Source organism: Nycticebus coucang, chromosome 14 (genome assembly GCF_027406575.1).
Source record: "Nycticebus coucang isolate mNycCou1 chromosome 14, mNycCou1.pri, whole genome shotgun sequence".
NCBI lineage: Eukaryota > Metazoa > Chordata > Mammalia > Primates > Lorisidae > Nycticebus > Nycticebus coucang.
The window spans coordinates 90,607,575-90,632,292 of NC_069793.1; the positions used below are offsets into that span (position 1 = coordinate 90,607,575).

The following is a 24,718-nucleotide window of genomic DNA, read 5'->3' on the forward strand; positions in this document are numbered from 1 at the left end:
TCATATTGTTAAATGTGAGAAGCCTTCAATTTATACTCTGGTTGAACTGTGTGAGAACTGATTGAACTAGTTTTACTATACTCCATGGGCTTCCTTTGAGTAAAGCCAGATGGATACTCTTTTTTAATTCTTAATAAATTATCAAGTGGACTAACGACCACCAACTGCATAACCATATCCACAAAAAAAGTGTTCTTTATAAACCATTTGTAAAATAGTTGAAAGCTTTTGATACTCCTCATTCAGTAGGAGGACTTACATTCCTACTATAATTATGAGCTAGTGCAATATAACTTTTCAAAATTCTCAGACTCCTGCTAGGACGACAATATATGCCTTGAAAATAATAAATATTGGCTAAATCTTTCCTAGAATCAATATGTAACTCAACTTTGACATTTTCGACGAAAAAAAGATGAAATAATATTTACCTGTGATTTTTTTCAGAGTTGTTTTACATCCTCTGTACTGTTTTCCTTATATATAAACGGTGCACATAGGCTCCTAACCTAATAATTCCGGGGCAGTGGGATGATAACAGAAATTCTATTCTTCATATTTTATGAACACATGTTATATATTAAGTTCTAAGCTGTATTAGCTGGTTTAAAATCTAATAAATATTCCTATCTTATGAATGAGAAAACTGAACTTCAAAAAGTTAAATATTTCCTCAAGTTAAACTGTCTCAAAGGTGAAATTGAATCAGGATGTTATACTGCGTCTGGAAGTTCCAATGAACTTAAGCACAAATAAAAATTAATCAAAGGGAACATTTGGAAAAAAGGAAAGTAATTTTCTTTTTTTTGAAATAAATATGCTGGCTCTTGAATGTGGTTTATTCTCCATGCACTGAACATAAGCAGAGGCCTGTCATTTTATAGCATTCTTTTTTTTTTTAATTCTTTTTTTATTGTTGGGGATTCATTGAGGGTACAATAAACCAGGTTACACTGATTGCAATTGTTATGTAAAGTCCCTCTTGCAATCATGTCTTGCCCCCATAAAGTGTGACACACACCAAGGCCCCACCCCCCTCCCTCCGTCCCTCTTTCTGCTTTCCCTCCCCCCATAACCTTAATTGTCATTAATTGTCCTCATATCAAAATTGAGTACATAGGATTCATGCTTCTCCATTCTTGTGATGCTTTACTAAGAATAATGTCTTCCACTTCCATCCAGGTTAATACGAAGGATGTAAAATCTCCATTTTTTTAAATAGCTGAATAGTATTGCATGGTATACATATACCATAGCTTGTTAATCCATTCCTGGGTTGGTGGGCATTTAGGCTGTTTCCACATTTTGGCGATTGTAAATTGAGCTGCAATAAACAGTCTAGTACAAGTGTCCTTATGATAAAGGGATTTTTTTCCTTCTGGGAAGATGCCCAGTAATGGGATTGCAGGATCAAATGGGAGGTCTAGCTTGAGTGCTTTGAGGTTTCTCCATACTTCCTTCCAGAAAGGTTGTACTAGTTTGCAGTCCCACCAGCAGTGTAAAAGTGTTCCCTTCTCTCCACATCCACGCCAGCATCTGCAGTTTTGAGATTTTGTAATGTGGGCCATTCTCACTGGGGTTAGATGATATCTCAGGGTTGTTTTGATTTGCATTTCTCTAATATATAGAGATGATGAACATTTTTTCATGTGTTTATTAGCCATTCGTCTGTCTTCTTTAGAGAAGGTTCTATTCATGTCTCTTGCCCATTGATATATGGGATTGTTGGCTTTTTTCATGTGGATTAATTTGAGTTCTCTATAGATCGTAGTTATCAAGCTATTGTCTGATTGAAAATATGCAAATATCCTTTCCCATTGTGTAGGTTGTCTCTTTGCTTTGGTTATTGTTTCCTTAGCTGTACAGAAGCTTTTCAGTTTAATGAAGTCCCATTAGTTTATTTTTGTTGTTGTTGCAATTGCCATGGCAGTCTTCTTCATGAAGTCTTTCCCCAGGCCAATATCTTCCAGTGTTTTTCCTATGCTTTCTTTGAGGATTTTTATTGTTTTATGCCTTAAATTTAAGTCCTTTATCCATTTTGAATCAATTTTTGTGAGTGGGGAAAGGTGTGGGTCCAGTTTCAGTCTTTTACATGTAGACATCCAGTTCTCCCAACACCATTTATTGAATAGGGAGTCTTTTCCCCAAGGTATGTTCTTGTTTGGTTTATCGAAGATTAGGTGTTTGTAAGATGTTAGTTTCATTTCTTGGTTTTCAATTCGAGTCCAAGTGTCTATGTCTCTGTTTTTGTGCCAGTACCATGCTGTCTTGAACACTATGGCTTTGTAGTACAGACTAACGTCTGGTATGCCAATGCCCCCAGCTTTATTTTTATTACTGAGAACTGCCTTAGCTATACGGGGTTTTTTCTGGTTCCATACAAAACGCAGAATCATTTTCTCCAAATCTTGAAAGTACGATGTTGGTATTTTGATAGGAATGGCATTGAATAGGTAGACTGCTTTGGGGAGTATAGACATTTTAACAATGTTGATTCTTCCAAGCCATGAGAATGGTATGTTCTTCCATTTGTTAATATCCTCTGCTATTTCCTTTCTGAGGATTTCATACTTTTCCTTATAGAGGTCCTTCACCTCCTTCGTTAGGTATATTCCTAGGTATTTCATTTTCTTTGATACTATGGTGAAGGGAGTTGCATCCTTAATTAGCTTCTCATCTTAACTGTTATTGGTGTATACAAAGGCTACTGACTTGTGGACACTGATTTTATATCCTGAAACATTACTGCAGTTTTTGATGACTTCTAGGAGTCTTGTGGTTGAGTCTTAGGGGTTCTCTAAGTATAAGATCATGTCGTCAGCAAAGAGGGAGAGTTTGACCTCCTCTGCTCCCATTTGGATTCCCTTTATTTCCTTATCTTGCCTAATTGTATTGGCTAGAACTTCCAGCACTATGTTGAATAGTAAAGGTGACAGAGGACAACCTAGTCTGGTTCCAGTTCTAAGAGGAAAAGCTTTCAGTTTTACTCCATTCAGTAAAATATTGGCTATGGGTTTGTCATAGATAGCTTCAATCAGTTTTAGAAATGTGCCACCTATGCCTATACTCTTCAGTGTTCTAATTAGAAAAGGATGCTGGATTTTATCAAATGCTTTTTCTGCATCTATTGAGAGGATCATATGATCTTTATTTTTGCTCTGTTAATATGGTCCATAACACTTATGGACTTGCGTATGTTATACCAGTCTTGCATCCCTGGGATGAAGCCTACTTGATCATGATGAATGACTTTTTTGATCATAAGCTGTAATCTATTGGCTAGGATTTTGTTGAGAATTTTCTCACTCTATATTCATGAGTGAGATTGGTCTGAAATTCTCCTTTTTGTTTGGGTCTTTTCCTGGTTTTGGTATCAGGGTGATGTTTGCTTCATAGAATGTGTTGGGGAAGATTCCTTCTTCCTCAATTTTTTGGAATAATTTCTGTAGTACAAGAATAAGCTCTTCCTTGAAGGTTTGATAGAATTCTGGAGTGAAGCCATCTGGACCAGGGCATTTTTTGGTTGGAAGATTTTTTATTGTTTCTTTGATCTCAGTGCTTCAAATTGGTCTGTTCAGGAGCTCTATTTCTTCCTGGGTAAGTCTAGGGAGAAGGTGTGATTCCAAATATTGATCCATTTCCTTCACATTGTCAAATTTCTGGGCATAGAGTTTCTGGTAGTATTCAGAGATGATCTCTTGTATCTCTGTGGGATCAGATGTTATTTCTGCTTTATCATTTCTGATTGAGGTTACTAGAGATTTTACTTTTCTATTCCTCGTTAGTCTGGCCAATGGTTTATCTATTTTATTTTTTTTTTTCAAAAAACCAACTCCTTGTTTCATTAATTTTCTGAATGATTCCTTGTTTTCAATTTCATTGATCTCTGATTTGATTTTGGATATTTCTTTTCTTCTACTGAGTTTAGGCTTAGATTGTTTTTCTTCTTCCAATTCCACAAGATGGCTTGTGAGATGGTTGATGTGCTCTATTTCTGTTTTTTGAATGTAGGCATCTAAAGCAATGAATTTTCCTCTCAAAACTGCTCTTGCAGTATCTCACAGGTTATGGTAGCTTGTGTCTTCATTGTTGTTATGCTCAAGGAAGTTAATGATTTCCTGTTTTATTTCTTCCTGCACCCATCTGTTATTCAACAGAAGATTGTTTAATTTCCATGCCTTTGGGTGGGCTCGAGCATTTTTGTTAGAGTTGAGTTCCATCTTTAGTGCCTTATGGTATGAGAAGATACAAGGTAAAATTTCAATTCTTTTGATTCTGTTGATATTTGTTTTGTGTCCCAGGATATGATCAATTTTGGAGAATGTTCCGTGGGGTGATGAGAAGAATGTATATTCTTTATCTTGGGGATGGAGTGTTCTATATGAGTCCATCAAGCACAGTTGTTCTAGGGTCTCATTTATATCTCTTATATCTTTGTTTAATTTCTGTTTAGAGGATCTGTCCAGCTCTGTAAGAGGAGTTTTTAAGTCCCCTGTTCTTATGGTATTATCAGATATCATATTGCTCAGACTGAGTAAGGTCTGTTTCAAGAATCTGGGAGCATTTAAATTGGGTGCATAAATATTTAGAATTGAAACGTCTTCTTGTTGTATGTTTCCCTTGACCAATATAGTGACCATCTTTGTCTTTTTTGACTTTAGTTGCTTTAAATCCACATGAATCTGAAAATGAGATTGCAACTCCTCTTTTCTTCTGAATGCCATTTGCCTGAAACATTGTCTTCCAACACTTGACTCAGAGTTTTAATTTGTCTTTTGAAGCCAGGTGTGTTTCTTGTAGACAGCAAATGAATGGCTTGTGTTTTTTAATCCAGTCAGCCAATCTATGTCTCTTCAGTGGGGAATTCAAGCCATTAACATTTACTGAGATAATTGATAAGTGTGGTAGTATTCTATTCATCTTATTTGGTGTGAGTCCATTGCTTAGTTTTATCTTTTGCATCGGTGTGGAAGTTAGGTTCTGGCCTTTAATTTCTGAGTTCTTACTTTGCTGCCTATCTATTGTGGTGGTCAGTGTGGAGAACAGGTTGAAGTATTTCCTGTAGAGCTGGTCTTGTTGTGGCGAATTTCCTCAATGTTTGTATATCCATAAATGATTTGATTTCTCCGTCAATTTTAAAGCTTAGCTTAGAAGGGTACAGAATTCTGGGCTGGAAATTGTTCTGTTTAAGTAGATTAAAGGTAGACGACCATTGTCTTCTTGCTTGGAAAGTTTCATTAGAGAAGTCTGCGGTCACTCTGATGGATTTGCCCCTGTCAACTGGAGCTTACTCCTGGCAGCTTGCAGAATCTCTTCTTTTGTCTTGACTTTGGACAGGTTCATCACAATGTGTCTTGGAGAAGCTCGGTTAGAGTTGAGGTGACCTGGGGTCCGATATCCCTCTGAAAGCAGTGTGTCAGAATCTTTAGTGATATTTGGGGAATTTTCTTTTATAATATTCTCTAGTATGGCTTCCATTCCTCTGGGGCATTCTTCTTCCCCTTCTCGATTCCTATAGCTCGTATGTTGGAACGCTTCATAAAGTCCCATAATTCTGACAGTGAACGTTCTGCTTTGTCTCTCTTCTTTTGTGCCTCTTTTACTATCTGAGTTATCTCAAGAACTTTGTCTTCTACCTCTGAAATTCTTTCTTCTGCATGGTCTAACCTGTTGCTGATACTTTCCATTGCATCTTTAAGTTCCCTAATTGACTGTTTCAGTTCCTTCAGCTCTGCTATATCCTTTTTATATTCTTCATATCGTTCATCTCTTATTTGATTCTGTTTTTGGATTTCCTTTTGGTTATTTTCCACTTTATTAGCAGTTTCCTTCATTGTTTCCATCATTTCTTTCATTGTTTTCATCACGTGTATTCTAAATTCCCTTTCTGTCACTCCTAACATTTCTTTATAGGTGGAATCCTCTGCAGTAGCTATCTCACGGTCCCTTGGCGGGGTTTTTCTGGACTGGTTCTTCATGTTGCCTGGAGTTTTCTGCTGATTTTTCCTCATGAGTGATTTTTTTTATCTGTTTCCTTGCCCTAATTTTCCTTTTACTTCCTCTTGCTGTTTAAGTTCTCGTGCCTGAGGACTAAGGGTTAGATGAGTCCTTTTGGTACAGGACCAGAAAGGTGAGAAGGTTGAAGAGCAAGAAAGGGATGAAAGAAAGAGGACTGAGTGAAAAGAAACAAAAATACAGAAAGGAGAGGGGGTGGTTAAAAGGAATATTGACAAAAAGAAGAGAGGCAGAGCAATATAGGTGTACAGTAGGGTACTTTGACACAACCTTAAAAAAAAAAACCACCTTCTGGGGTGCCCAGTTGGGTGGTTCCCTTGGGGTCAGCAGCTCTTTGCTAACCTGATCTGACACAGTACCCCACCTCCACCAAGTAGAGAGGAAAGACAAAAATGCTATAAATCAAACCAAAACAAGCAAAAAGAAAACTTTACGGAATAAAATTGGGTGAATAACCAAATAATAGCGGTAGAAACACTAGCAAAAATGAAGTTCTAATTATTGAAAAAGGCAGCAATGGGAAATTATAATTAAACTAGGAAAAATGAGAAAGGAAAAAGATCTGTATGGAAAAGGTTGAAATTAAAAAATAAAACAACATCAAAATAAACAAAAAAAACAACCAAACCAAAAAAAAAAAAAAAAAAAAACAGAAAAAACAAAACACATCGAAAAACAAAGCAGTATGTATATGTTCTTGAATATTGTCTGGGCAACATGTGGTCTTCTGGGGTATGAGATGTTAATCACAGTTCTGATATGACTGGAGGCTGCTGATTTCTCAAACCGCAGCAGATAGACACCCTAAATCTCTCTTCAGCCCACTTAAAAGGCACTTTGAACTTGTAAACTTGCTGAGCAGAAGCTTTCCCAGAAAAGTGCTTGTCGCTGGAATCACTGCTGACGTGGCTATCCACTTACCCAGTGTGCCAAAACCGGTCTCACTCTGCCCCTGAGGGTTAGGTCTGCAAGGCAGCTCAGACCCCACCCTTAGGCTACTTGGTTGCTGGGTTGCCAGCTCCCACCTGATTCTAGCTCTGCGACCCTGAGGGCGGAGGTTGCCGGGGCAGATCGCTCACAATGGCTCCCTGTGACCCACAGCCAAACACTATTAGCTCCATCTGGCTCAGCGGCTCAGACTGGGGCCCTAGACAATGGCCAAAGTTCTCCGCATGCCCGCACAGGCTCTCCCCAAGGCAGTTCAACTGAGTGCCAAGTCCGAAGACACCAAAACGGTTCACAGGTAAGGCCTTTCCGGTTTGCAATCTCGCTGCTACTGAACTTATAGTTGTGGGTGGGTTTAGACCGATTGAACACACGCAACCACTTGCCGGTTTTCCACTGTTTTAGTCCTCCTCTTGGGGTCCAGAAGTCTCTCGCTGACTCTCTGTATCCTAACAGGGGTGATGATAGGCAGATCCCGCCAGCCAGAGATGCCTGGAGTCCTATCTCCCCAGACTCATGGTGCCCAGATGCAAGGAAGCTGTTTCTCAGCTGTCATCTTGCTCTCCATTTTACAGCATTCTTCCACTTCTGTGCCCAGAGCAGAGTTTACAGAGCGCTTCTACATCCTCCCTAACCATGTCCTCTGATGAGGGCCATGCAGTGCTGCTCACAGGTCCGAACGTTGTCAAAGGGTTTAGCATGGTCCCTAGGGCCACTACCAAGATAGGATGTCCTGTGTCTGGGTCTCTGCTCACCCACTTTCCTCTGGCCCTTGAATCCTTGCCACTGTCATCAGCTGTAAAACATTGGAGGAGGGGGCACGGCAGCTCTGGGACACTGAGACACGAGCTGGCGGGCTGGCAACAAAGTCACTTGCGGGCACCCAGCAACCTTGGCTCAGCGCGGGCCACAGCGGACGAGAATAGACCTGGAATGTAATTTTCAATATTGATCAGTTGATTATATATGATACATCTTTCTAAGATGATGTGTGTGAAAATGTTTCAGGTCCTTCTTAGGAGTTAGCCTATGACTCCATCTTTCTTAAACACAAATTTGCAAAAAGTAATGATTTATCTTTGCTGAACACATTATGTTGGTAATAAATTCCATTAAGGCAAAACATGAAATAGAAGTAGTAATAGATTGGGAAAAATTCTGTTCACAGTTAACTTATCTACCTATAAAGTTTTAAAATAAGTTTCATTGTATGTCCATATTGATGAATAATCTTCAAGTCTCTGCTTCAGTATCCAGAAAGATTGATGAAATGCTAGGCTGCTCTTTTGATCTGGGGCAGGGCCAGAGTTATGAAGTCATATTTGACAATTCATGGTAGGTCTGAGAGAGAAAGAGGGGTGGTGGGGAGAGACATAAAACAGGGCTTTTCAAGCCTCCTGTATGAGGGATTAACACACTAAACTTTTCTAAAAAATCCAAATAACTTGTCTCTATAAACAAACAACTCTGGGAAAAGGTCTTGGAATCTGTTCCCGCAAGAATATAGGTAATTTTAATGCCTATTGGGATTTGAGTAGATTGGCTACCACATTCAAAAGTATAATTTCTTTTAAATTTCTTTCGTTGAATGTCTGATAGTATGTGTATTTCCTCTGTTATAATTAAAACTCTGACTTCACACCTCACACATTTTCAAAAATCTACTCTTCCTGTAGTCTTCCCATTTCAGTCAAGGCAAATAGACTCTTCTAGTATCTTAATCCCTGGGGCCCAAATTCTAATCTTTGACTTTTCTCTTCTTCTCACATGTTATAATCAATTCATCAGCAATTATTTGTCAATACTTCTAGCAATCACTTCTCACTATTTCCCCACCATTACCACCGCCCCTGACATTCTTGAGTAGATGATTTGTAGCTTTTGTGACTTTTTGAAAATGGCCGCCTAGGCTAGCAAATAGTATTTCTGCTTCCTCCTACTTCCCTTCTGCTGGTCTCTGCTGTGTCCTCAGGTTGGTCCTTCTCCACCCAGCAGTCAGAAGGAGCATTGAGAAATCCACTTGTCCTTTCCAGGCTGGTCACTTTCTAGCTTTCTTAAGGTCCTGTGGTTTTCTTTACAGTATTGCCACATGACATACACTTATTTTTATGTGTAGTCTTTGGTTTCTCCTCACTATAATAAGAGCTCCATGAGACCCTAGACCTTCTTTCCACTTGGAACAATTCCTGGCCTATAGTAATCATTAACCAATTTGTGTTGACTACATCAGTAATGAGTGTAACTCGGGCATCTCCTCCCTCAGATTATTTTCACCAATCAATATGATTCATTAAATTGAACTTTGAGAATAGGAAATTTCTCTTTTTTTAAATTCTCAATGTTATCATAGTGCTGAGTATCTAATATATATTCGGTATATATTGTAATTAAAAGAAAAAATGAGTGGCTAAAAGCTAGGCATCCTGAAAAAATATTTCGGATCTTCCTATGGTCATTAAGAGCAATAGTCCTTTGTACATAAAATACAAATGACATAAATAGGTGGTTCAAATATGTGTAACATCCCAATATATCAAATGGTTAGTAAAAGCTTTGTTGTTTGAGCTTTGTTCATGTAATAATCTGTGTCTTTCAACAACTGAATTTTGTGTATTTTCAGAGATCATCTATAGCTGGGTATTTAATGAGTTCCCTTCCTTTGTGGCGGAAGACAGCCGGCGGTTCATTTCCCAGGAGACAGGCAACCTTTATATTTCTAAAGTCCAAACATCAGATGTTGGCAGCTATATTTGTCTGGTTAAAAACACAGTGACGAACGCTCGAGTGCTTAGTCCTCCAACACCACTCACTCTGCGAAATGATGGTAAGTTGCTTGGCCTGTCAAAATGGACAGCCATCTCCAATGCAAAAAAACAAAGATGTATTAGTGTTTTTCTAAAAACTTGAAGTTACAAATAAAATAAAAATACGTTTTCCATACTTACAAACTTTACACTTTCAGTCTGAGATTATGCATGCCTTACAATAAAATTTTTAACATAGGAAGGTGATGATCCGTGGATGAGAAATATTTGCCACAATACTACTTTAATGCCAGAAAGGGAGTGAGAATCTGAAAAGAAGAAGTACAATAAAGACTCCACAGTCCTGTTCTTTGCTCTTTAGTAACTCTGTATAGCATGTGTGTATGAACTGTAAGCATTTATAGGTTCACTTTCATTACATTTTTACTTTAGCTGCCTTCAAATTGAATGTTCAACTTTAGTACTTCATGGTATGCTTATGATTGTTATTATTACTTTTTCAATAGAAGAGTAGTTGGAACTTTAACTTTTAAGTGCAATTCAGGCAGGAATGATGATTCCATAATTATAAGGATTGCCATGTACCTAAAGTATCTTCAGATTTAAACACCTCATTTGTATTTATAGACATTTACAGTAAGCATTGCACTAAAAGTCAAGTCCTATTTTACCACTGATAGATGATATGCACCTTGCTCTTTCGTTCAATAAGAAAAAGCTATGAAGACGTTATTAAGAAATGAACTTGAGAATCCTGATTTATCTTGACTTAAAAAAAATAACGATGTCAACACTTTTTATATGTTTGTTTTTAAAGCATACACTGCTAGAGTGTATGACCAGAGTTATATCGCAAGATTTTCACTGCTTATACTTAGTTCTCATAGACTTCATAGCTTATATAGTTTATACACACAAATATGTGCATATGTGTATAAACTATGAAGTCCATTAGACTTCATAAACTATGCAATTTACACACACAATTTTTTTTTCTTGTTGGGGATTCATTGAGGGTACAAGAAACCAGGTTACGTTGATTGCATTTGTTAGGTAAAGTCCCTCTTACTCATGTCTTGCCCCCAAAAGCTGTGGGACACACCAAGGCCCCACCCCCCCTTCTTCTCTCTCTCTGCTCTTCCTTTCCCCACCCCTCCCTCCTTCTTTCTCTCTCTGCTCTCCCCCTCCCCCACCTCCACCATGTCCTTAATTGTCCTCATATCAAAATTGAGTACATAGGATTCATGCTTCTCCATTCTTGTACACACACAATTTGTATACTACCTATACTATATGCATAATAGTAATAACCGTGTCAGGTAGAGAGTACAAGTGCCATATCCCTAAGCGATAGCAATCCAATGTGAAAATGATGAAGGACCTGCCAGAGGCCGCACCATTAGGTAATGGTATGGAGAAATGGGTGGGAAAAGATGGAGACTAGGAAACCAAATCAGACTGCTGAAACGAGCTGAGTGGTGGTAAGAGGCTGAACAAAAGCCATGATGTAGCAGAAAACCTAACGGGGATATTAAGGAAGTACAATCATCGCACCTGATAATTAATTAAATACGGGGCTCTGGAGTAGAAGAAAGCTATAATATAAAACAATTTCAAAGCATTTACATAGTTTATTGAATGGCCAATGATTCTCCTAACTAGAAAAAAAATAAAAGGTGAAGGAGTAGAGGAGTGGGTAAACGTGAGGAATTCAGTTTGGGCTATGATGAGATAAAATTCCCATGGGGAATTTATGTGGGATGTGCTGTAGGCATTCAGGTATAGATTCCTAATACCCAGAAAGGGATGGGGTCAGGCCAGAGAAAGATAACACATATTTAAGAGTCACTATGGTGTGTTCCGTAACTATACATAAGATATAAGAATATGCATTTTATACAAACTTTAAAATGGTGTAAGATATGTATCGAGTGAAAATAAAAAGGAAAACGTACATTTTTAAATGTCATTTAATGAAAAGTTTGGAATTAAAGTGATTACAAGCCATTTCCATAAAATTTCTGAACATATGCACATTGATTCCTGAAGAATTTACGCATTTAAAAAAAGTGTAACATTTTTCTGACTAACCATAATCAGTACCATTTACACTACTCATCTCAATAATAATGTCTTACATTTAGATTGTGCCTGAGGTTGAGGAGGCTCTTACACCTTCCATTCACACGCTAAATCATTTCCTACACAGAGCACTGACCATTACCAAGGAGGGCAGCCCATGTTCAAGTCAGAATCCCAAAGTGGATACCTCCTTCACAAAGAAGTAAACATTTAGTATTCTTGTGCAATGGTCTGTTGGACTTCTGTTTCATGGCCCAAATGTATCACTTGACTTTACCTTCTACCTTCCATGGGCAAACATTTCAGGAATCATTCTTTGCAGAAATTTAAATTCCCTTATCCCTCTGTCTTCCATTGCTCTTCTTTGGCAAAACTTCATCCATAACAAACTCAGCTATACCCCTAGTCTGTGACCGCCTTGAGAATCTGAAAGCTGCTTACAAGGTTATGTCCCCCATGGGTTCATGGTCACCAACTTCAGATGGCCCTTCACCCTTCAGCATTGCCACTCAATCCCACTAAGTTTCTGTGAAAGGCTTCACCTGCTGTTGTCTCCCCAAATTCTGAAACTTCTCTTCTTTTCTTAAGCTGGATTGCCTTATCTTCCCTACTTCAAAAAACTATGCAAGTTGTGAAATTTATATTTCTACTAATAAAATTAAAACTTAATTACAACTCCATCTGTGCTCGTCTCCTCCCATCCTGTTCCAATAGTCGTACTGCACTGGCCCTCCATACTGACTGTTGATTACCACTACCTTTGTTCTTTTTAGAACATTACATGTCAGTCATTGTTATATAATCAATGCTATGTCGCTAAAATAATAATGTTTTTAGCTGTTATATAAATTCAAGTAATGACAACAATTTATATCATTGGCACTTTTTTTAATAACCATCTGTGTTTTCAATAAATCAGTATTTAAGAAGTACTATATGAAAGACACAGTAAACCAAATATAAATTAGTAAAATGAAACTGTTATTTTAAGATTAACCTTTAACTTTAAAAAAGGCAGGTAGAAAAACAGGCTAAATTTGGATTACATCATCCAATGAGAATCTTATTTTTCACAAGAAGAGTTGGAAAAGATACATTTCTTTTTTTCCTGTAAATTACCTAAGGTTTTTATTTTCTTGTCTATTAATTCTTTTTCTATAAATTACCTAAGGCTTTTGTTTCCTTGGCACTTATTTGTCTATTAATTCTTTATGTCTTAATCAAAGTAACACACCCATATAAAAGAATGTAGTGATGCAGAAAAACAAAGCAACAGAAAGATCTACTCACCCCTCCCTGCCATTAAATCTCACTCTCTAGAGGCAACGTTTTTAAAAAAATAATTTTTCTTTTAAAATATTAGGAGGCACAAGCATTCTTGTTATATAGATGAATGGCATTATGCCAAAGTAAGGACTCTTAGTATACCAGTCAACAAAATACCACACAATGTACCCGATTGTACATTAGGTACATTTTCATCCCTAATTTTTTCACCCCTTTTAGTTTTCAATGTCCTTTATGCCACCCTGTGACCAAGTGCACCCATCATTTAGCTTCCACTTATTGGTGAGATGTGTGGTGTATGTTTTCCATTCCTGAGATTTTTCACTTAAGAAATATCTCAGTTCCATCGAAGTTGTTGCAAAGACATTACTTCATTCCTTTTTACGGCTGAGTAGTATTCCATAGTATATATAAACAACATTTTCTTTATCCACTCATCCATGGATGGGCACTTAGGATGACTCCATCAACCTTTGCAATTGTGAATTGTGCTGAAATAAACTTTCAGCTAAAAGTGTCTTTTTGATATAATGACTTCTTTTTTCCCTTAGGTAGATGACCAGTAGTGGGATTGGTGGATTGAATGGTAGGACTACTCTTAGCTCTCCATACTGTTTGGCAGGGAGGTTGTACTAATTTGAAGTCCCACGTATAGTGTATAAGTGATCCTTTTTCCCCACATCTATGCCAACATCTATTTTTTTTTGTTTATTTTTTAATAATGAACATCCATGTCTCTTGCCTACTTCTTAGTGCTTTTCTTTTTTTCTTGCTGACTTGAGTTTTTTATAGATTCTGGATATTAGCCCTTTTGATTTATACTTTGCAAATATTTTCTCCCATTCTCCACTAACTCTGTTAATTGTTTCCTTTGCTGTGTACAAACTTTTTATTTTAATTAAATCCCATTTATTTGTTGTTGTGTTTACCTTTAAGGTCTTAGCCATAAATTCTGTCTAGACTAATGTCTAGAAGAGTTTTTCATATGTTTGCTTCCAGAATGTAACGACCTTACATTTAGGTGGTTAATCCATCTTGAGTTAATTTTTGCATGTGGCAAGCGATAGGGATCCTATTTCATTCTTCTGTGTCTCCAATTTTCCCAGAACCATTTATCAAATAGTGAGTCCTTATCCCAGTGTACATTTTTGTTTGCTTTGTCAAAAAACAGTTGCTTATAGCTGTATGGTTTTATTTCTGTGTTCTCCAATGTGTTCCTTTGGTCTGTGTCTCTATCCCTATACCAGTACTGTGTTGTTTGGGTTACAATAGCTTTGTAGTATAATTTGAAGTCAGGTTACATGACGCTTCCATTTTTTTTCTTTATGATTGCTTTGGTTATTCAGGCTCTTTTTGGTATCATTTGAAGTTTAGGATTTTTTTTCTAGTTCTATAAATAATGACATCATTATTTTGATAAGAATTTCATTTAAACTGTAAGTCACTTTGGGAAGTATGGACATTTTAACAGTGTTGATCCTTCCAATAACCAAGAATGGGAATTCTCCTTGTAGAGATCTTTCACCTCTAGGTTTTATTTATTTATTTATTTTTTGCAGCTATTATAAATGATATTGTATTCTCGATCTGAATCTCAGCTTGACTGTTACTACTATATAGACATAGTACTGATTTATGTACATTGATTTTATATCCCAAGACTTTGCTGAATTTATGTAGCAATTCTCAGAGTCTTTTGGTGGAGAGTCAACCTCTTAACTTCTAATTGTTTCCTTCATGAAATTCTCACACAATGCTAGGAAATATATACGCTTCCTGTTTAGTCAAGCTTAAACAACAACTGTTTACTCCTTCATATGATAAGATGCATATGCATACAACAAGGTTGTCATATGTACTCCTCAAATCCACTGTGCAGAGGACCAGCCTCCTCCTTCCTCTTCCTGTCCAGATGGGACACTCCTCCTCAAGAGCACCCTGCTTCCTAAGGCAACCTTCTCTAAGACTCCTCTCTGTGGTTATCAGGGTTCTATAGTGTTACAGAAAGGCTGTTTTCTCTTTTCTTTCTTTTTTTTTTTTTTGTTTGTTTTTGTTTTTAAGAAAAGAAAGAAAGGAAAAAGAAGTGACACTGGACCCTTTTTCATCTCTAGAATTAGATAGTGAAGGACAAAGAATAATAATTCAATTAACAGTTTGAGAAAGTGAGTGGGAATGGATTTAGAATGCACGCACCTTCCCCTTTGTCAGTGGATTCATCAATTGTTATAGTGGAGAAAAAAATAGAAATGCTACATATGCAAATACTCAGTGGTGAGAAGTCTGTGGTTTTTACTTTTAATTAATGGACTACAGGCAAAGTAATCAGCTGAGAATAGATGTGTAGAGAACATGTTTATTATCAAGGGAAGAATTGCGTGAACAAGGAAATTATGCACAGAATCAACCCCATAATTTACTGGTGAATAATGCAGGTCCTAAGAGCGATAGAAAAATATAAAAACGGTATGTCCTTGAAGTCTGAGGTTCAAGGGCTTCAAGTTGTCAATTAGCTGGGTCAGCCCGAAATGTGTGCCTTAAAAAAGAGGCAGAAAGAGATTTGATGACAGATGGGAAGATGTGGATGTGATGAGTGACGGTGGAAGCAGAGACCGGAGTGGTGCACTTGAAGGCAGGGAAAAAGGCATTGAGTGACAAAACGCAAAGGATTCAGCTTTAGGAGCTAGAAAAGACCAGGAAATGGGAATCCTATTTAAAGCCTCCAGAGGGAGGGTGGCCCTTCCCTCAGGGAGGAGACTCGGATTGGCTCAGTGACTCTCTGTTTGTTTTGCCCCAGAGCACAGACTGAATGGATTTCTTGGTGCCCTCTCTGACTTCTGAGATTTACCTTGACACTCAACAGTGAGATATAGCAAAGTCCCCCTAATTTCTTGGTTAGTCTGTTTATTACAAAAGAAATGTGGCAATTGGAAAACCCTGGGGTGTTCTTAACCTTTTCCTTTTCCCCTCTTAGTGCTGCTCCTTGGATATCACCTCCCATAGCCTAAAACCAGGAGACTCCTTCTGCTAATCTTTGTTCCAAATTTTCAATTTATAGGTATTTCCCAAGGTGCCCAAAACATTTGTCACAAGGACACTCCTCTTTGGGTACATGTATCTATCCCAAGGAAGCTGAATAATACTTTAAGGCTTTATGTCAAACTCTGTAAGAATATAGAAACTTTTCTGTCTTTTATTAATCTTTTATTTATTTTGCTATGTGTCTCTCTGGAATGCTTCTAATCTTGATATGAAAGAAGTATTACATAAAAACATCAAGAAATCACTGGATGATTTTTTAATAAAATGAATTCTTTATTTGCTAGATGTCTGTGACAATCAGTCATTCCATACAATCCAATTTCTCCTTAAGCAGACTTATAAAAACAATTTGAACTTCTAACTGTAGAGATAAGAATTTTTTTCCAAAAGAATGTTCATCATGGTATTAAATCTCTTAATTTGCCCTAATACTTTTGAGGTATTACTTAACCATGCTAACAAATAAGATAGATTTGCCAAATACTGTATATTAGTCTTTTCCCTGATTTTCCACATGAAAGCATGTCACTGTAAATTTCTAAACTTTTGCTAATTGGCATTGCAACAATGAATACATCCTTCTTTAATATAAGGAAGGAATGTGAACTTGAAGTGATTTTTAGGACACTGGCTGATGTTATGTTAATCTGACTTCCTGCTCTACCTTCAGTTTCTTGAGATACTACACACCCTGCCTCTGTGGCTACACCTTCTCTGCCTGTTTAATAATCTCAAATTGAACTTTAAACCTTCACTACACCACTAATGTGTTTTCTCAAAATCGGTCAAGTTTCTGTTCATCTAGCATTTTCTTAATCTTCAGCATTCTCGGCCCCTTTGAAATCCATGCTTAAACCTGAAAATATTTTATTTTCGTGTCTTCCCTGGCAGCAAGTTCCCCAAAACAGAGTTGTTTGTGCTTTTTACTGTCTTCTCAATCTGCCCCTAAATCAGTCATTCCACTGACCTATCCTTCTATCTGTCTATCCACCATCGTGCGGTTTATTTATCTTCCACTTCGATTCAAGAAGAATCGAAGGAGGATTACCCTCTCACGTGTAAGCCTTCTTTCAGGACACAACTCCTGAGTGCCACGTATGCTTTTGAGTATTTTTTCTTTAATGAGCATTTGTCATAGGTTCTGCTAGTCCTGTGAACTCTATACTGCAGTCTCATCCTGGGCTGTCATCTTCGTTCAACTTCTAATTATAATACTCTTTTACTTCTCATACAGATCAGTGGCTTTGAACGGTTTTTTCTACAGTTCACTTAAGGTGAATAGTATTCCTATCCAAACACACTTCCAAAAGCATTGCCATATTCTAGGCGATAGCAAGGAATTACACAGGTACAATAATGGAAATAATGGAACACCACTTTCTTTACAATCATCTAGAGAGCTTAGAGAAACCAAGTTCCTGAGACTTGTGTCATTACAAAAATTTAAACTAGAATCTAGTTTGGCTAATTTGGTTTAAAGTACACTGGCTGCAAACTTGGATTTGATTTATTTATCAGATTCTTGATCTTAGACAAGAAATGTGACCTGTCTATGCACTAATTTGTTCCTGTGAAGGTAGGGAAAACACTGGTGCTTGTCTCATAGGGTTATTGAAACAATTAAATACATGAACATATGTAAAGAATTTAGAAGAGCATTGTTACATGATAATCTTAGGTGAAAGTTAGCCATGTATGATATAATTCCCATAGCATTTTACTGGCATGTACTAGCTAGGGGGTTGTTTCAGTGGGAACTACTTTCCCAGACTATTCTATTACTGCAGTTTGGCTGCCGCTGCTTTTGTTTACTGTGTAAATTCAAACTCCTCTGTCTAAAATGAGATTTTAACAAAGGTGAAGGGGTGAATGGGCAGTAACATTAGTAGAAATTCATATTTCATCACTTAGGTTCGATCTTTCTCCCCAGAATCTTCTGTCTCTTTTCCTTTTATTTTCCGTTCTTTTTTCTTTACATGCCCTTTTACCTCTTACTTCTGTCTGCAAGTATTTGAACAATTTGCCTAAGATAAAACATCTATTTAGCTATAATAAACAGGACTAAAACTTACCATGTAATAAGCATAGCTCATACCTTATTCTAAAAGTAATTCCTTCTGTTTGTCCATATTGAAATTCATCTGCCACTTTCATAATACCTCCCACGCAGACATATGATATCTCTACGCAAATCACATTTGCCAAACTTGGTAGTGCTCAGTATCACCTGGAAATTTGGGAATTTTATTAAAACCTTTTCATGTTGAGATACTTTACAAAGTAATCAACACATGCCAGACCCACCTCAACCCCTGAGGATTATTCCATTTTCGCAACATGTAGCTCTCCAGACCTAAGGTATTTCACTAACCATGATGAAATATCATTCTTTAGCATAATTTAAATGCACCACTTGTTTGATTTAAAATAGATTTTAATAATAAAACTTCTCAAAAGAGTTTGAAAATCTATATAAATTACATTAGAAGGATAGCATTTAATAGTATGATCCCCAAATACGTGCATCAGAATAATCTATGATTCTTACCACAAAAAAAAAAAAGAGAGAGAGAGAGAGAGAGAAATATTGGGCCATGCTCAAGATCTGCCCAAAGTTTCTGGGGCAGTCTTAGAAATCAGTATTTCTCACTTCAGAATGTTGTAAGGCTAATAAATCGGCAGGAAGCATTACTCTGTGGAGATTCAGGGAGGGTTTCTGCTCTCCTCCTTCCCCAGGGGGTAGCAGAAGCCCTGTCCCAGCTGAAAGTACTAGACATAATCAAATCCAAATGATTTAATTGTGTGTCCAAGAGTACTTCCTCACCCAGGTCCTGTGAGGCATCAGGCTGGCCAGGACAACACTCAGCCTGCAGACTCTAAATGCAGGGTCCTTTAGGACATTTAAAAATAAATGAAGTCTTAGACCTACTCTCGCCCTGGAAGGTCTCAGGAAAACCGGAGCCTTCTAATGCATCATCCGAGCCCACCTAGTCGGGCCATCTTGTGTGTGGTTTTCCTTCTGAGAAAGGATTGGAAGAAGCAGATTAACATATGCACACAGCCGGGCTTGGTGGCTCACACCTATGATCCCAACACTCTGGGAGGCCGAGGCCGGTGGATTGCCTGAGCTCAGGAGTGTGAGATGAGCCTGAACAAGAATGAGGCCCAGTCTCTAGAAACAGCCAGGCACTGTGGTGGCCACCTCTAGTCCCCGCTACTGGGGAGGCTGAGGCAGGAGGATCACTTGAGCCCAAAAGTTTGATATTGCTGTGAGATATGCACTTTACCAAGTGTGACCAAGTGAGACTGTCTCAAATACACACACACACACACACGCACGCACATTATCCTCACTGTATAAATCCTAGGAATCTTTATTTGCCACAATACTTCAAGGTATTTCATATTTTCAGTACATTTGAGAACCACTGAACTAATCTATGTGTTTTTGCTATGTGTTTTTTTATGTTACATACCTCTTCATATTTTACCTTTCTTATTTATGTTTCCAAACAAAAGGTGAATGAAAAGCTGTAACTGAATCATGTTGTACAGAAAATTGACAAAATGACAGATATCTGGATCTTTCCCTTAGCTATTTTGATTCAGTCACTCTGAAGGGAGAATAGAGGTATTCTTGACAAGAATTACTGGGAATTTGTACATTCAATAGGGTTAAGGAACATCTAACATTTTGTTTTATCTCGGTAAGTAACAGTGACTTTCAAGTGGTCACAGTATTTCTGCAATTGGTCGATTGCTTTATGAAATATTTTAAAATATATTTAATTCCTAGTTTTTGAGAACCTTCGGGTAATTGTTGAAATTTAGATCAATACACTTTTTTTGGAGGGGTGTACTGATAAGTGAGCTATCATAGGTGATAATTGTTCTTCTTGCTTTATTTAGACAGTCTTTCTATCATTAATAAGATGTGCACTTTCCCATAGTTGTCTGTTTTCTTTATCTTACTTTGCACTTCTCTTCTTAATGTAATCTACCAAATTTTCTCATAACATCCAGTAAGGTATTGAAAAATAAATAACCTTATGGCTGTCTATGAATCATTTTAAATTATTTCCTTCTATTTTTACCCTCTGAACTAATTCTCACATTTTGTCTCAGTTAATTTGTCTAAAATTGAATAACTTATGGAGGATATTTTCAAGTTTTCAATTATCCTGTAAGGATAATGAATTTATTATTTTGTGATTACTTTTATGATCCAGTGTTAAAAATCACATTTGGGATATTGAAAGTCTTAAAACTACTTCTTCTGGAAAGTAATTTGTAATGTTTAGAAGTGCTGCTTCCAAAGTTCATCACAATGAGATATTTCACAAATGTATCATAAAATAACAAGACTATTTTTTAAAAAAGTAAATATATTGAACTTCCTATAGTCAAATGAGGGTGTGTTCTTCCAAGTTGACATCCTGGGAAGTAATTCACTTACATGACTATAATCTTGCCATTATTCAAAATATTTTAAAACTCAATGATTTATCTCACTATTTTGTAACCCTTGTCTTTCGGTGCTGTCGAAGGAGGTAGGAGCTGCTTAAGTGGAAGGTTTCATAGTGATTAATATTCTTCCTATGCACCTGCTATTGTGCTCAAAGCATTTCATTCCTTCTTTCATTTAGTCATCACAGCAAAACAGAACATTGATTCTATCTTTCCTTTATAGTTCATGTACTTGTTATTTAGACAGGTAACCAGTCCTCTTTTCTACGCTTGTCAGACTCCAAAATGTACGCTCCTGACCTGTATACGTTATTGCTCGGTTACTTACCACAAGTTAGGGGACTCACCCAAGGTCAGAGTTGGTGGGAGGTCTGCAGCTAGGGCTCTAGCTCACAGTGATTTATCATCCTGCCTCCCTTACGGTACCAGTGCCACGTTAGGATTGCATTAATTTCATCAGTATTACCTGAAATCAGGTTCAAAGGACGTGGTCAGAGATGATCTTTACAAAAGCCATCAATTATTTGCTTCTTCCAAGTTGCACTGGAATATTGTCAAAGGTGTTTTTCTAAATTCAAGAAATTAGAAACAAGAAACAAGAATGAGAGAATTTATCAAATTCATGAAATTAGACATAACATAAGGAGTAACCCACATAAGTAAAATAGGTTGTCCTGATCTTTGGGAATGAAGAGTTCATCTATAGAGAATGTAACGTTTCCCGCTGCATAGTGTGTTAATTATCTGTCAAAATATCTGTCAAGAGAATTCAGAGTCTAATTTTCTTAATAATTAGTAGAGTCTACTTAATATCACAGCATGCTTTATTTTCTAAAGGTAGTGCTATGGAGGAGAGAGAGCAGCTCTCTGTCAGACTATTAAAAATTTTAGTAATAAAAGAAAAAGAAAATAAAGAATATGCTGAATCTGGAAGCTGAAAGAAAATTTCCATCACTCACTGGTTTAATAACTAAATGAAAGCCAGCATAAAGAAATATTTCGTTGTCAGCCTAACATCATAATAATCAAATGCTTATTAAGTACAAATCTTAGGGATGGGCCACATGTAAATGATTCATATATATAAATGTCACTCACTGCCATAGGCCTTTCTGATTTTTGCCTTTGTCTAAATAAAAGACATATCCTCAAGAAGATGTTAGAGAATTTGAAAATCAGAGACAAAGAAAGAAAACAAGAAAAAAAATGTAGGAATAATTTAGCAGCTCTAAACTTAGAAATGGACTCTCATAGTTTGGCTGAATCCAGCAGACTCACTATCAAAAGCTTCTCCCTCCTCATAACGTAGTATATACCACTCAGGCTAAAATTCCACCAAGTATATAGTCATTTAGACGGATAGGCATTACAGTATTAAAAATAAAATTCCCCTGAGAGAATTCAAGATTGGTAATTGTACTTTGGTGTAAATTGGTTAAGTTATAGTCACTTACCTCACAGTAACATTTCAGACAATAATGGCACCATAAGATTACAGCATGGGGGGTGCAGAGCAAGATGGCAGACTAGAAGCAGCTCCATACTAACCTCTCACGGCAAGACAGAGGAAAGAGACTCCAGTCACTTCTGGCTGGGGGAAGTAACCCAGAGACATCACTCCAATGACACAGGAAAGCAGTGATGGACTGGAGCTGAGTCCAGTCCAAAACTAGCAAAGCAGACGAGTGCTTGGGTACAGACAGGGATGGGCCAGCCAGTCCTCATGGTGAGAACTGAGGACAGGAAAGGCCCATCTTGCCGTTTTTAAATTTTGGACTAACCTGTTCAGGGGAACTGCTTTAGAAGGTTTAAACAAGTGAGTGGACTTGAACAGTGTCTAGCGGCCAGGATTGAATACTGGGTGGGGGGATCTCCCACTAGCTTGGCTACTCTCTGGGAGCCACCATTGTGGGAAAGCTACGTGGGAGGAATGGTCCGCGGTTCCTAGTGCACAGCTGACTCGGTGTACATGGCAAGCTTGGGCGACCATCCTCCATGTAAGCCGAGCAGACCCTGCACCCCTGGGGAAGACCACTTTGTTATCTGTTTGGCATGCCTCCTAGGAATCTGGCAAGAGCTTTAGTACTCCAATCTCACGGGGAATGAATGCTAATGAGGCAACCAGGACCTAAACAGAGGAAGAGATGAACACGTCTCCTCTCCAACTAGAAAGTGGCTTCTGGCCCTTATTTTTGGCCGGGTCCAGATTTGAACCCGCCACCTCCGGTATATGGGGCCAGCACCCTACTCCTTCGAGCCACAGGCGTTGCCCCATCTGGGCCTCATTTTATATTTAGCAAAATCAGCCTATGTGTTCTCCATCTCCTGGCACCATACCGACACCTAGTGTCCAGTAAATATATCACAATGTATACGTGCGTATATCCTTCTGTACATATATAAATATATATTTCTTTCGTTTTTTGCTCCTTTTCTCAAGTTTTTCTTAGTTCTCTTTCTCTCTTTTTTGTTGTGGTTATAGTTATTGGGTTTTTTGTTTGGTTATGTTTTTATTTTTCCATTTTTACTTTCTTTAATAGCAAGAGCTCCTCCATTTTTTGTTCCAGTTTTTGAGCCCCTTTTATTCTTTTCTTTTTTCTCTCCTTTTTCTATCTTTTGGTAGAGATTTTTCTACTTTTCTCATCTTTCCCACATAAATTTCCCATGCAACAGCTAAGATATACCTTCTTTTCTTTATCATATATAATAGTATTTATAATATTCTTTATACATTTTGTTTTTATTTTTTATTATTTTTTCTTTACTCTGAGTAATGGGGGGTAAAGGCAGTCATCTGACGGGGGGAGGTCACAGCATTGCTGGCTCAAGGGGGTTATGAACTCATAGTCTAGGGTGTCCTTTTAACATAAGCCTTTGGAAAGACCATAGTGGTAGGTCCCCCACTGCAATATACTGCTGACTTTTTTTACATGTAGGGTGGAGGTGGGGTCTTACTTTTTCCAAGGATGGTAAGAGGCTCCTGATTTCAAGGGACCCCTCCAATATGGCCCCCTAAAAGGCCTAAATTTGTAGGTGTGGTGATAGTTCCCTGCCAGTTACCACCATTTCTCCTCTCTCCTCTCTTTCTGTGCTTCTTATCATCTTCACTTCAATTATTTTCTGTCACCCCATTCTTTGTTTTTGTTCCTCTCTTTATTTACATCTTTTCTTTCTCACTTCTTGCTCGTACCTTTCTCTTTCTTTTGGCCTTATACCAAAGGACACTTCAACACCTAAGTTCTGAGACAAGGTAATTTAAAGTGAAGAAGGTACTGAGAAGTAAGAAGTAGAGGAAGGAAGTAAACAAGAAGAAAACACACATGAGGAGGAACCAACAGAAAAATTCTGGCAACATGAAAAACAAAAAACACAGCATCCTCCCCCCCACCATGGAACCATGAGGCAGCTATCTAAGAGGACTCTATTTGTAAAGAATTAATGGATATAGGGCAGCACCTATGGCTCAAGGGAGTGGGGTGCCAGCCTCATACACCAGAGGTGGCAGGTTCAAACCCAGCCCTGGCCAAAAACTGCAAAAAAAAAAAAAAGAAGAAAGAATTAATGGATATAACAGAAAGGGAATTCAAAATATGGATGGCAAAGGAGATAAAGGGAATTGACCAGAAAGCTTAAAAACAGAATCAAATAAGGGATGAGACATACAAAGAATATAGAAAAAATATAGTGGAACTTAAGGAATTGAAGCAGTCAATCACAGAACGTAAAGACACAGTTGAAGGTGTCAATAACAGACTGTACCATGGAGAAGAAAGAATCTCAGAGAAAGGCAGTTAAAGAGGGAGAAAAGAAGAGAGAGAAAGTAGAACTGATAGAATTATGGGAATTCATGAAGTGTTCAAACATACTAATTATGGGTATCCCAAAAAGGGAAGAAGAATACCCTAGAGGAATGGAGGCCCTACTAGAGGATATCATAAATGAAAATTTCTCAAGTATCACCAAAGATTTTGACACATTCCTTTCAGAGGGATAGCAAACCCCAGGTCATCTCGACTCAAACAGAGTATCTCCAATTCACATTGTCATGAACCTTCCCAAAGTCAAGATGAAAGAGCAAGTTCTGCAAGCAGCCAGGAGGAAGTGCCAATTGACCTACA

The 24,718-nt window shown here is 37.7% G+C and overlaps 1 protein-coding gene across 1 annotated transcript in view; it reads left to right on the forward strand.

Annotated features, from left to right (window-relative positions):
• The window catches only part of CNTN5 (contactin 5), a 1,447,249-nt gene that overhangs the window by 1,030,643 nt on the left and 391,888 nt on the right, over positions 1 to 24,718 (forward strand). The window contains exon 8 of the mRNA XM_053561942.1: positions 9,581 to 9,784. Coding sequence (XP_053417917.1) covers positions 9,581 to 9,784 — 204 coding nt within the window. The remainder of the gene's footprint in view (positions 1 to 9,580; positions 9,785 to 24,718) is intronic.